This window comes from Saccopteryx bilineata, chromosome 1, assembly GCF_036850765.1.
Source record: "Saccopteryx bilineata isolate mSacBil1 chromosome 1, mSacBil1_pri_phased_curated, whole genome shotgun sequence".
Classification (NCBI taxonomy): Eukaryota; Metazoa; Chordata; class Mammalia; order Chiroptera; family Emballonuridae; genus Saccopteryx; species Saccopteryx bilineata.
This window is the reverse complement of record NC_089490.1, coordinates 361,410,340-361,424,212: the sequence shown is the minus strand read 5'-3', so window position 1 is coordinate 361,424,212 and position 13,873 is coordinate 361,410,340. Positions and strand designations below refer to the sequence as shown.

The 13,873-nt window shown below is 39.5% G+C and overlaps 1 protein-coding gene across 1 annotated transcript in view; it reads right to left on the bottom strand.

Moving 5' to 3' along the window:
* PDE3B (phosphodiesterase 3B) overlaps positions 1-13,045 on the bottom strand; it is a 178,035-nt gene extending 164,990 nt beyond the window's left edge. Inside the window, exon 1 of the mRNA XM_066251014.1 lies at positions 11,909-13,045. Coding sequence (XP_066107111.1) covers positions 11,909-12,910 — 1,002 coding nt within the window. The 5' untranslated portion in view covers positions 12,911-13,045. The remainder of the gene's footprint in view (positions 1-11,908) is intronic.
* Between the last annotated feature and the right edge of the window lie 828 nt (positions 13,046-13,873).

Below are 13,873 nucleotides of genomic sequence, written 5' to 3'. Positions count from 1 at the left end.
GTTTTGTGCAATTTTGACTATGCACTGCTCAATTTTACAAGTGGAAATTACTTGAATTCTTAGAAAATTTGAATTTACTTCTAACAAGTAACTTCTAAAAGTAGAGTGGGACCACTCTACATTTTGAAGGTTTCTCAATCACATGTGTAGCATTAATTTAGATTTAAACAAAACTAAATGATTACTCTATGACTTCAATTATATGACACTCTGGAAAAGCCAAAACTATGGCAACAGAAAAAATATTAGTGGTTTCCAGGTATGAGTATGGGGGAAGGGATGAAAACACCGAACAGGAGGATTCTTAGGGAAGTAAAGATACCTTGTATGTATTTTCTATAATAATGGATACATATCACACTTTTCTCTAAACCCATACAATATATAACACCAATAGTGAAACAATGTAAACTACGGATCTGAAGTGATTATGATATATAAATGTAGTTTCATCAACTGTAACAAATGTAACACTCTGGTAGAGGATATTGAAATGGATGAGGCAATGCCAGTGTGGGGGTAAAGTATATATAGGAAATCTCTGTACCTTCCTGTCAATTTTGCTTTAAACTGCTCTTCAAAGGGCTCTTTAAAAAGTCTTAATAAAAAACTTTTTTAACTAAATGAGGGCCCTAAAAATTCCACACAAAAAATGTTAGAATAAACAAATTCAGGAAAGCTCAGAATACAAAATCAACACATAAATCTGTTACATATCCATACACTAACAATGAAGAATTCAAACATAAAATAAAAAATAAGTCCATTTATAATAGCATCAAAAAGAATACTTAGGAATAAAAAACAAAAGAGATAAAAGACTTGTACACTGAAAAATACAAAATGTTGCTGAAAAAAATGAAAACACAAATAAAAAGGCATCCCATGATAATGGATTGTAAGACTATTTTAAAGCTATCAATACTACTAAAAGCAATGGATTCAATGCAATCCCTGTCAAAATTCCAACAATGAGTATGCTAAGTAAAATAAGTCACTGGTAAAAAATAATAATAAAAAAAAACACAAAAAAAAACCTCTGTAATTCCACTTATATGAGATAGCTACCATCAAATTCTTACAAAAAGAAAGTAGAATGATGGTTAACAGGGACTGGGGGAAGGGAGAGTAGAGAGTTATTGTCTAATGGGTATGGAGTTTCAATTTAGGAAGATAAAATTTTTCTACAGATGGATGGCAGTGATGGTTGTACAACATAAATATACTTAACATCACTAAACTGTATACTTATAAATGGTTGAAATGGTAAATTTTATGTTGTATATATTTTACCACAATAAAAAAGAAAACTATATGAGGGCCCTCTTGTGGTTATACATTCAGGGAAGACTTATTTTATCCCTCCCCCTGCTCCCTTGTGCCAAGGTCAAGCCAGGCATCCCATCTCCATGGTCATATTTATTCATCATTTACCTTTACACTGGGGGAGGAGCAGTTTAGGGTCTCAGCTTTATGCAGAGGTTTCCTATTAGATTCCTGACTTTGGGCAGACTTTAGATTTTTATCTCTTGAGTCTAGCCATTCCTAAAAGAAGTAAATGATCTAGATCTCTAAGCATTGTCAGAAACTCTTCAATGAAAGCTGGTTTTACTTTACTTGCTTACCTCTTAGTAGTCCTACTGAAGGAGAACAGAATATGCCTCCCCAAAATATGCCACTTTGGCATACTGATTATTTTGAATTAAAGGTATTTGAGAAGCAGCCAATGGAAGGAAACTCTGACCATCTTTTGTCCACTGCTGAAAGTAGAAGCTAAATCTCCTGTATGAAAGGTACCTTTCCACGCACCAGGAGGGCTACAGGAATCCTTATCAGTAGAGATAGGGAATTTAGAGTCAAGAAGGCTATATAAACAAACCTTGTTACTTCTTCACCAAGTCATCAACCCAAGCCCAAACCCCTTTGTCTTGTCAATTATTCCTTATTGTTTCTTTGTCTCACAGGTATAAAAGATTCCTGATTTGGTCACTTCTTCGAGTCTCACATTTTTATATGGCTCCCATATATACAAATTAAATTTGTTTTTCTCCTTTTAATTTGTCTTATATCATTTAATTATTAGGCCAGCCAAGTAACCTAGAAGGGAAGAAGAAAAAAATTTTCCTCTCCTATACCACTTTCATTTCTTTTGGGTTATCAGAGATTTTTCTTACTCAATAATTCCTTTCAAAAGATATTCTAAAATGTTTATACCTATAGTTTACCTATTTCAAGTAGGAGAGTCCTTAGGTTCTTAGAGTCTTTTATATATTGGAAATGGCACTTAGCATATTATGGGCATGTACTGTGTACTAGCTAAATGATTTGGGGCTAGTTAATTCACCCCTCTGCCTTAGTTCCCAGCAGTAAAATAGAATCCTAATACTTACTTCACAGGAATGTTGAGACTAGTATATAGTGAGCACTTGGTAATTATTACATCTTATAATAACCCCTCCTTTTTGCTCCTGTATTTATTGCCTATATTATTTTACCACTGATCTTGACATTTCTAAAAGAGCATTTAAGCATCTTTTTGGTAGTTAATAAACTCGTCAATAAATTATGTTGACATAACTAGATATCCATGTAAATAAAAATGAGATTATATCTCTACATCACATCATACATATAAATCAATTCTAAGTGGATAAAAATCATTTTAAAGGCACAATTTTTTAACTTTAAAAAGACAATGTAAAGCATAAAAACAGACATATAGATCAATGGGACAGAATAGAGAGCCAAGAAATAAACAAAAGCCTTTACAGTCAATTAATATTTGACAAAAGAAGCAAAAATATACAACAAAATAAAGACAGTCTATTCAAAAAATGGTGTTGGGCCTGACTGAGGGTGGTGTGGTGGATAGAGCATCAACCTAGGATGCTGAGGTCCCAGGTTCAAGACCCTGAGGTCGTCACCTTGAGTGCAGGGTCACCAGCTTGAGCGTGAGATCATAGACATGACCCCATGGTCGCTGGCTTGAGCCCAAAGGTTACTGGATTGAAGCCCAAGGTCGCTAGCTTGATCTCAAAAACACTGGATTGAGCAAGGGGTCACTGGCTCGCCTGGAGCTCCCCAGTGAAGGCATTTATGAAAAAACAATCAATGAATAACTAAAGAGCCACAACTACAAGTTCATGCTTCTCATCTTTCTCCCTTCCTGTCTCTCTCTCGCACACGCTCGCTCTATCACTAAATAAATAAATAAATAAATAAATAAATAAATGGTGTTGGGAACACTGGACAAATACATGCAAAAAAATAAAACTAGACCACCTACATGTACCATACACAAGAATAAACTCAAATTGGTTTAAGGACTTAAATATCATGCTTGAAACCATAATGATCATAGAAGAAAACATAGGGAGTAAAATCAGATATTTCTCATATCAATATTTTTCTGATATATCTCTTCGGGCAAGGGAAACAAAAGAAAAAATAAACATATGGGTCTACATCAAACTAAAAAGGTTTTGTACAGCAAAGAAAACCATCAACAAAATGAAAACAAAGACCTCACTGAATGGGAGAATGTATTTGCTGATACATTTGATAAGGCACTGATATCCAAAATTTATAAAAAAAAACTCAGACAACTCAACACTTAAAAAAGAAATCTAATTAAAAATGGGCAAAGGACCTCTCCTCTATAGACACTGCTCCAAAGAGGACATACAGATGACCAATAGACATATGAAAAGATGCTCAACATCACTAATCAGAGAAGTATAAATTAAAAGCACAATGCGATATCACCTCACACCTGTCAGAATGACTGCCATCAATAAATCAACAAACAACAAGTGTTGGTGAGGATGTGGAGAAAACTGAATCCTTATGCACTGTTGGTGGGAATGTAGGTTGGTGAAGCCATGGTGGAAAGCAGTATGGAGTTACTTCAAAAAGTTAAAAATGGAACTGACTTATGACCCAGTGATTCCACTTCCAGAAATTTATCCAAAGAAATCCAAAACACTAATTCAAAAGAAGATATATGTATTCTTTCTTTCCCTCCATTCACTGCAGCATTATTCACAATAGCCAAGATTTGGAAGGAGCCCAAGTGTCCATTGGTAAATGAGTGGATAAAAAAGCTGTGGCACACTTATATAAAAGAATATTACATGGCCACCAAAAAAAGAAGGAAATCTCACTCTTTGTGACAGCATGGATGGATCTGGAGAACATTATGCTACGTGAAATAAGCCGATCAAAGAAAGGCAAGTACCATATGATTTCACTCATATGTGGAATCTACTGAACAAAATGAACTAACAAGCAAAATAGTGGCAGACTCATAGAGAGCAGGCTGATAGTTGTTGGCAGGGGGTGTGCTGGAGGGATTGAGCAAAAAGAAAAAAGAGAGAAAATCTCATGGACACGGACAACAGTGTTGTGATTACAGAGGGTAGGGGAAGGGAGATGGAGTACAGTATAGGGGGATAGGTGGTGATAGGCAGAGACTTGACTTGTGGCCATGAGCACACAATAGAATGTACAGGTGATACGTTGTAGGACTGTGCACCTAAAACCTGTATGTTACCAGTGTCACCCCAATAAATTCAATAAAAAAGAAAAAATAGAAAGAAATAAAAAGATAAAATAAATAAGAGTATATTTTATGACCTCCAATATGGAAGAGTTTTGTAAACAAGACACAAAGAATCTTAACACTAAAGGCAAAGACTGGTAAATTTGACATTAAAATTAAGAATCTCAGTTATCACAAGACACCATAAAAACTGGGAGAAGGTATCTGCAATTCAACCAATAAGAGATTCATGTTCAGAATATAGAAAGAACTCATGAATTGCTAAGAAAAAACAACCCATTTTTTTAAAGGTCAAAACATGAACAGGTGATCCCTGAATAAAAAATGTAGTCCATAAATATAAAAAATATTCAGACTTATTAGTAATTAAGAAAATTAAAATTAAATCACAAAGAAAAACCCACCCAACTAACAAAAATTGAAGTCAGTAAATAGGGCATTCTTATTCCCTGCTAACAAAAGTAAAAACGGTACAATGATTTTGAAAAACAACTTAACTTTTCATAGTGTCTTAGTTTGTATTGCTACAGATATGGGTTGAACTGTGTCCCCTCCCCCCAAAAAAAGATATATACCTGGAAATGTGACTTTATTTGGAAATAGGGTCTTTACAGAGGTAATTAAATTAAAATGAAGTCATTAGGTTGACCCTAATCCAATATGACCAGGGTCCTTACAAAAGGGAAAATTAGGACACTAAGACCAACACAGAGGGAAGTCTATGAAGAGATATACTAAGAGTGCCATGCGAAGATGAAGGCAAAGAGAGAGATAAGGGTGACACATCTACAAGACAAAAAATGCCAACAAACCAACAGAAGCTAGGAGACAGGCATGGAACTGCTTCTCCCTCACAATCCTCAAAACAAAACAAACCACCTCAGGGATACCTTGATATTGGACGTTTAGGCTCCAGAAATTTGAGACAATGGATTTCTGTTGTTCAAACCACCCACTTTGCAGTACTGTACTTTGTTACAGCAGTCCATGCAAACTGTTAGAGGAGTTAATGCAAACTAACACTTTCCTGTAACAAATTACCACAAACTCAGAGGCATAAAACAACCCAAATTTATTATCTTAAAGTTCTGTGTGTCAGAAGTCTGACATAGGTCTCACTGGGTTAAAATCAGGGTGCTCAAAGGGCTTTGTTATTTTCTGGGGACTCTGGAGTGGATCAGTTTCCTTGCCTTTTCCAGTGTCTAGAGGCTGCCTGCTTTACTTGGTTCCCGGCCTTCTGGCCTTCTACTTCCACTGTCAAAGCCAAAGGTGGATTGAGTCTCACTCTGTATTACTTCAACCCTATTTCCATTGTCACATCTCCATCTCTGACGTCTGCCTCCCTCTTCCACGTTTTAAGGACCCTATGATTACTTTCGGTCCGCTTCAGATAATCCTGGATAATTTCCCCAACTCAAGGTCCTTAAAAATCTCATAAGCAATGTCTTCTTTACTAAGTTAGGTAACATTCACAAATTCCTGGGATTAGAACATGGACATCTTTGGAGTGCCATTAATCTGACTGACACACATTGTAAAGTTGAAATATGAACATACCTTACAACTCAGTAATTCTACTTTTGAATGCACACACATGCACTAGGAGACATTTACACAAATTTTAAAAACATCATTTTACATTAAGCAAACCACCAAGGGTCCATGAACAATGGAATAGATAAATAAATTTTTACTATGATCATGCAATGAAGAACTATACAGCATTAAAAAATGAACTATAATTATCCATATTAACATGCATAAATCTCAGAATACATCAAGAAAAGGTTACAAAAGAATTCATACACCATGATTCTCTGAAGGTTCAAAAGCAAGCAATACTAACAACATTATTTAGATTTTTTAGGACTACTCTTGTGGGGGTTATAACTATAAAAAGTACAGGAATGAATAACAACAATAACGAAAAAGAATAGATGTGCTGCCTCTGGGGCAGAGAGAAAGGGATGTAAAAAAGGTTACACAGGGAGCTTCAAAGGAAACGAGTGGTAAGTACCTGACTCTTTTTTTTCCTTTATTTTCTTCCATAAACAATAAAAAATATACATATGTGCAATCTTCTTTCTATTATTTAAATTTTTTATTTATTGATTTTAGAGAGAGAAAGGAAGGGAAAGAGACAGGAACACAGATTTGTTCCTGCATGTGGTCTGACTGAGGATCTAACCAGCAACCTCTGCGCTCCGGGACAATGCTCTACCAACTGAGCTATCCGGCCAGGGCTACAATATGTACAATTTTTTATGTGTGAAATTTATCATTTAAAAATTAAATGCTAACTATACACAGTTTTAAAATGCTGAATGAATGTTGTATGAAATGTAAGGAAGAAGTAGCCAACAATGTTCTCTAGCTGAAGCAGGAGGGAAAATCAACAAAGATGAGAGACTTGCTAAGGTAGATCAATACAGAAAAAAAAGTACTAGGTTTTAAAAGAAAAAGACAGTGGAAAATACAGTCCTCTTGACCCAAGTTCTAAGAACAGGCTTCTAAAATCACTTAAATAAATATGGATCAGCTTTTAAATAATGAGGCAAAAACCAACCCAATATTATAAACTGTCAGGAACTATTCAAAGACAGAACCCAGGTCTCCTAAAGTTTTGCTTAGCTGACAGTTGTTCAGTTTGTTTTGTTTAAACTGAAAGTTCTTAGGCAAAGTAGGCAATAGTCAGTTGACTTCCATTCTTCTTACCCTCCCCTCAGCATATGACATAAATATATTATGTGACTAGCCTCCGAAGGCACTTGAGCTTGACGCCAGCTGCATCCTGACAAGTCACCCTGAAATAACTACATCAGGGACCAAGTTTATATTCAAGGTCATTATAAATTGTGATTTTAAGAATCCCTCCTACCTCTCTCTTTCCCCTCTCTCCCATCTTTACCCAGGAACTCCTTTAATCGGGGATGTCATTTATCAGATAATTGGCAAAATTAATTACAGCCTTGGAAAACCATGTCCACAGCTACTTATGCTCTTTATGGAATGTACAGGTGGACTAGGAGTCAGGATCTAACTTGGTTTTAGTCCCTGTATACCAAATATCTCATGGCATAATGTAGAGACAATATTTTCATCTCTCTGGAGTTGAATTTATTTCCTGTCCATAAAATGAGCAGATTTCAATTAGATCAGCTCTGACTCTATCTCTTTATAGCTATACAAATATATTTAGGTTGAAATAAACATATTCAGCAAGTACAGATTCTTCCTGTTTTGGTTGGGGTACAAGGAAGGCAGGAGAATGTGGTAAGAAAACAGGCTGACTTGGTAACTGCAAGGGAAAAGAAAAATAGAATCAGAGAAAGGCCTCCCACTAAGGAGGATAAAAAATCTAAAAACAATGAAAATAAACTTTACAGTTTGATTTATGGTTGGCCCTATTTACTTTTCACTCAGTGTAGGAAAACATAAACTATGGAGCTGTTACTATTTCATGGGATATAATGAAAATCTTCTATCACACATCACATGATCTGTCAACTTTTATTTTAAAATATGGCCAAATCTACTGTATCAGGGTTTTGGTCTCAGTTTATACATTAATTTCAGTATCACTGTACCATCTAATGACTTCTTAATCTAATTAGTTCCTTAAAGGAGATTTCAGACAGTACAAATAGGAAAAGCAAAAGAAAAAAAATCTACAAGTCAATAACAATAACCAGTCCTCATATAGCTTGAGCCAAGGATAGATGTAGAGAGGGAGTGTTCCTAAGTCCTAGATGGCTTTTTAAAAAACAAAACAAACAAAAAAGCTAAGAGCAGGTTATACAGGACTTTGCAAGCAAGGTTCAAGGTCATTGTCCTCTTTAGCCTGCAGAAAATGAAAAACCACAAGAGGTTTTTAAATCAGAGCAAGTAATCTGATCAAATCTGTGTTTCTGAACAGCAACTCCGAAGGCGAAGTACATACAATATGTACGAAATAGAGCATAAAACTATTACGCAGGCTGATATTTTACCACAAAATATTAATATGCAATTAGAACAATACACTACTCACTGACACCACAAAGTAAATTTCACAGATACTACAGTATTGTTTAATTCATGGTGAGGAATGCCTTGCAAATTCCTTAAAGGGCTTAAACTTTAATTTCATTTTTAAACGCCTTCAAACTACATGTGTATACTTTTTTCAAATAAAATTAACACTTTACATAATATTTATGGGCTTTAAGGCCACAGAATTTTAAAATATTTACCTAACCATTTAGAAAGCACTTAGCATTTTAGATATAGAAAAATATCTCACTCACTAACTTACGACTTTCAAAACCTTGTATTTACATAGTCTATCACAAACAAAATTATCTGGCTCAAAACCTCATTATAGAATATACAAATAAAATGGCTTAGAAATGTAATTTGTTAAATTCTGGTCAAAGTGTCTATGCAGACAACTGATTTTTTTTTTAACTTCCTATTAGAGCTGACTCATGGCAAATATCCTAAGTGCTTCTTTCCATTAACTCACCAAGGCAGAACACAGCAGTAACTAGATTTACACTTTAAATTTCTAAATGCTTGGCAACAACAACATCAACAACAACAAAAAACTAGTTAAGAACTGGCATATGTATAGCATTTACATCAACTACTATAAATTTAATCATGAAAATCAAATGTTTTATGAACATATGCCATTATTTTTCAACATGGTACCTAATATAACATCCCAAAAGTTAAAAATTATTTTAAATCTACTCACAATTAAAAACATTTAGATTAATATGAGTTTTAATTGGCTTTCAGAGATGTTTATAAAATTCTTAAGAAATTAAAAGTATAATTTCATTATCACTCCAAAAATGAATCCACATATAATTTTTAAAATTCTCTATTCAAAAAAAATACAGAATATGTGCTCATCTTTTCCAATCATTACACCTTGGAAAATATACTTAGCAATAGCAACATTCAGCACTAAAAGTAAACTTAAAGAACTATTTATTACTTTGTAATATTTTATTTATACCTTACAAAAAGTATAACTTAACTAAAAGAAATAAATTCAGAGTTGGAAGGTATCACAGAATTCATCAGTTGGAATCCATGACTTGATAGGATACTGAGACTCTAAGATTCACTGATTTTTCCTAGATTGTTCAGTAAAGCCTGGACCTTACATTCAATCCTCTGCCTACGAATCCAGGGCATCTCCTCCTATATTGGAGTCTACTCAGTATCTTTATGTCTCCCTTCACTTTCTGAAACCATGAAGTGACTTCACACTGGCCAAATACAAAATTTAGCACTTTGAAAACTAGAAAGTCTCTTGATCTTCTATTTCCACAAAAGCACTGGTTTCCTCCTTATTTCCTAAACATAATATACATGCAAACAAAACCAGATACCCACTCTTAAACTTCAGTAATAATCATAACAAAAATTCTTATTATAATCTCCGTTAAATTTAAAATATGTAGTATTTTTAGTAATGCCAAAATAGTATTATTTTATGACACGGAACATTAAGTAGAAATGTATGAACCCTTAAACTATTAACATATTTTAAGACCCCCCAAAATATTCCTATTCATAGTGGAATGTGAATAAGAGTTTTCTGCAATAAGATAATATGCCTTTTTTAAAAACACTAATTATATTTGCTTCTAATACAAATAATAAATGAAACTACCTAGAACAACACTACACTTGTTGAAAAGGTTGCTGTGATGGAAAAAGTACCAGACTAGGATTAAGAAAACCAAGAATTTTCAATTTATGAGAGAACACCTACAATTGACTACACCAATAGATTACAATTAAAATATGTTCAACTATAATGCTATTAGGTTCAGGAGAACTATCTACAGTGATAGTTTAGTGATGAGACTATACTAAAACACTTTTCCAGTGTTAAAAAATGCAATTTATTCACATATAGTCAACCATTAAATGCTATGCCATTCTAAGGAAACAGCTGATACTATAATACTTTGCTCCACAGTTAATCTCACAATTTTTTCTTCTGACACACACTTTTCTAGGTGCTGTCTATTATCACTGGCAGTAAAATGAGAAAACAAAAGGCATAACATTTTTGAACAATTTTTCAAGAATTTGGCCAATTAACTACAGACCACAAACACGGCCTCTGAAAACACTTTTCAAGAAGCAAAGTGTGGTCTCATAGGAACACTACAGCGTTAGTGTTAAACATGTTGTAAAATCAATGTAGCGGGTTTGTCAATTTTTTTTGAAGAGAGGAGAACATCAGATGTAGCACTAATAAGAAAGTTTTGTTTCAAATATACTGTGTCCCAGTATAAAACATATTGCGGTATAAACTCCTACTCTCCCACATAAAACCTCTACTCTGATCCTTCTAGCTGCTTAGACCATGACAAAGAAAACTGAAAAATCTAAGTTCAAATCCCAGCACTACTGCTTACTAAGTGTGTAAATTATCCACTTACTAGTTGGGTAATCTCTAAAAAGCTCTTATTACTCATCTCTAAATTGAGGTAATGTTCCCCACCATACAGGATTATTGTGAAGATTTAAGAAAATATATGTAAACTATTTTGCACTGAGTAAATGCTCAGTGAATAGTAGCTACACTTGTTGAGAAGCACGACTGCCTGATGATGGTTTCAATTCCTTTTAAAGAACAAAAACATGTAAACCTACAGGGAAAAAAAACTGAAAATGCTTTTGGCATTTTCCAGGCATAAGTTTAAAGGTTAAATTGTTACAACATTCTCCTCATTATGCAACAAATACACACCACCCTGAGTTAGTCTCTGAAAGATTATATTAGCCTATACTGCTGAAATTTGTGTGGGCGGGGGGCTGGGGGGGTCTCTTAAAAATTATTTCCGACAGTCTTTTCATCTAAACTAATAAGTCTCAGTTCCAAAGCTCATCAATGTTCATAAGATCTCAAATTCTTTCTCTCGAATACCAAAAACATAAAACCACACTGCCATTCACTCATTTTAATGGCTGTATGCTACCTCTGGTTAGATATCACCATTATAACAGCAACAGATAAACGGCACCAAAAAGATGTACATCAGAATGTACTCAAGTGGGAGTAGTCCATCTATTAAGCTGCAAATAATCCATTCTTCTGTAAACTCATCTATTGCATAAACCATCTTTAAATAGTGCAATATAGTCTATTTCACAAAAAGCACTTCTCTATTTCTAAGAAGCTTCCTGTACTTTAGGAATTCTTTCCAGAATAAAACTTTTTTTCTTTTTTTCACCCTGGAAGTTATCATGCTTTTAAACACGCGAATTCAACTCAGGAACAGCAGCGATTAAAACCGCCCTTACTCCTAAGCGAACCTCGCTTTTCGGCTCCCTTACCTGTTCTCTGGAAATGCAAGGCAACGAAGGTCTCCGGAACATTTTGCAGCTGCCAAAGTAACTGGCCGAAGTCTCCCCGAACGACACGCAGCTGGACCTCCTGCGGGGTCTGATCACAGGCACTTTTTCTTCCGCGGCACCGGACGCCCGCAGAGGATGGGGAGCTACCCTGATTTGAAAGAAGTGATCCAACCCCAGGGCCAGCAGGCAGCCCGCGTCCCCGACCAGGCAGGCCAGCAGGGGCCGGAGGGCGGCAGGCAGCGGCCCGAGGCCGCTGAAGGAGACCCACCAGACGAAGCTGGAGAAGAGCAGCACCAGGATGCTGTGCTGGAGCCTCAGCCGGTGCGCGAGCGTCAGCGAGCCGGCACAGCTCAGCACCACGAACAACCTGCCCGCCGCCGCCGCCGCCGGGGGCGTGTGCGGGGCCGGGGCCGCGGCGTCTCCGTCCCCCGCCGGCCACGACCACCACTGCCACGCCACGAAGTCCCCCAGGTAACAGCAGGCGGGCAGCGCCAGCAGCCACCAGGCGCCGCCGCCGCCGCCCCGGCCCGCGCTGGCGCTGGCGCCCCGCTTGGCCCGGGTCAGGAAGCAGGTGAGGAAGAAGAAGGCACAGGCGATGCTGAAGAGCGGGCTGAGGCTGAGCGAGCAGACGCTCAGCACGGTCCGCACCCGGGCGGCCGCGGCAGCCCAGCGCCCGGGCCCCGAGCGGAGCAGCAGGGCGAGGACAAAGGCGGCCAGGGCGCCCAGCGCCAGGCGCGCCCGGGAGAAAGGGGAGCCGCGCCGCGGCGGCTGGGGGGAGGCCGGCGGCGGCGGCGGCGGCAGCAGCAGCTCCACGTTGCAGAAGCGGCAGAGGTGGAACAAGAAGCCGCGCGGAGGGTCCTGCCGCAAGGGGCTCACGCAGCTCTTCACGTAGCCGTTCCTCAGGCTCTCGGGGGGCGAGGCGGCCCCGTCCGGGGGCTGCGGGTACCGCATGGCTTTGGCGTCTCGCTCGTCCTTCCTCATGGCCGGGACCGGGGCGGCTCAGCACGCCCGGATCGGACCTCGGCGGCCGCTGCGCTCTCGCCCCCTGTCCCCGGGCTCCGGGCGCCCCCGGCTCCGTATCGCGTCAGGGCTGCGCCCGCCGCCGCGGCCCGGGATCCCCGCCGCGCAGGCGGAGGAGCCGCGGGGTCCGCGACATGCTGGCTGTGGCAAGGGGCGGAAGGGGCTTGTCCTTTTCCCTCAGGCACCCCTCGGGACCGGAGACTCGGAGTCGCCTCCCAGCTCCCGTGGGCTGCAACAGTTACCTCACGGCCCCAGCCTGGTCCGTTGGGCGCGCGATCTGCGCGCTGGCGGGCGGGCGGGCGAGCCGGCGGCCGCTCCTCCCCCGCGGCTGCCCCGGCCGGGCGCGCGCGCACCCGCCCGCCGCTCGCGCGCGCCCGCGCCCTGTCCCGCGGCCGCTTGCCGGCCCCGCCGCCCGCCACGAACGCGGACCAGGGACCCCGCCGACTTAGTATGCGGGAACAGGGGCGCGGCCAGGGCTGGGCGAGAGGGGTGGGGTCCTTTTCGGAGGGAAGGGGACAAGACCACCATCCTGGGACCCCTTTGGGTGTAAGTCTTAGACACCCAGCCTACCTCACTCAGGTCACCACTGGAGTCTTGAGAAAAAGGGGGCGTTTGTGGTCCCTGAGGGGAGTGCCTAGTAGGGAAACTGAGTTGACAGGAGAGGCTGCGGTCCACCCCTAACCTCAACCCGGTTAAGGGTGGGCCCAAGGACTGCCGGAGCCGAGCTGTGACCCGGTATGGCGAGGAAACCCTAATCACTGGCTAGGTCTGTCCTTAACAGAAACGTGGGCCCAGGATCGTTGCAGAGGCTCTTAGGGAGGAGCGTGCAAGTGGAGTGTTCTCTGGGAGCATCCAAGAATATATAATCGAGTTTGTCTTCCTCAAGAACCACCTTCACACGCGAGGACCTCAGATCCCATCCTC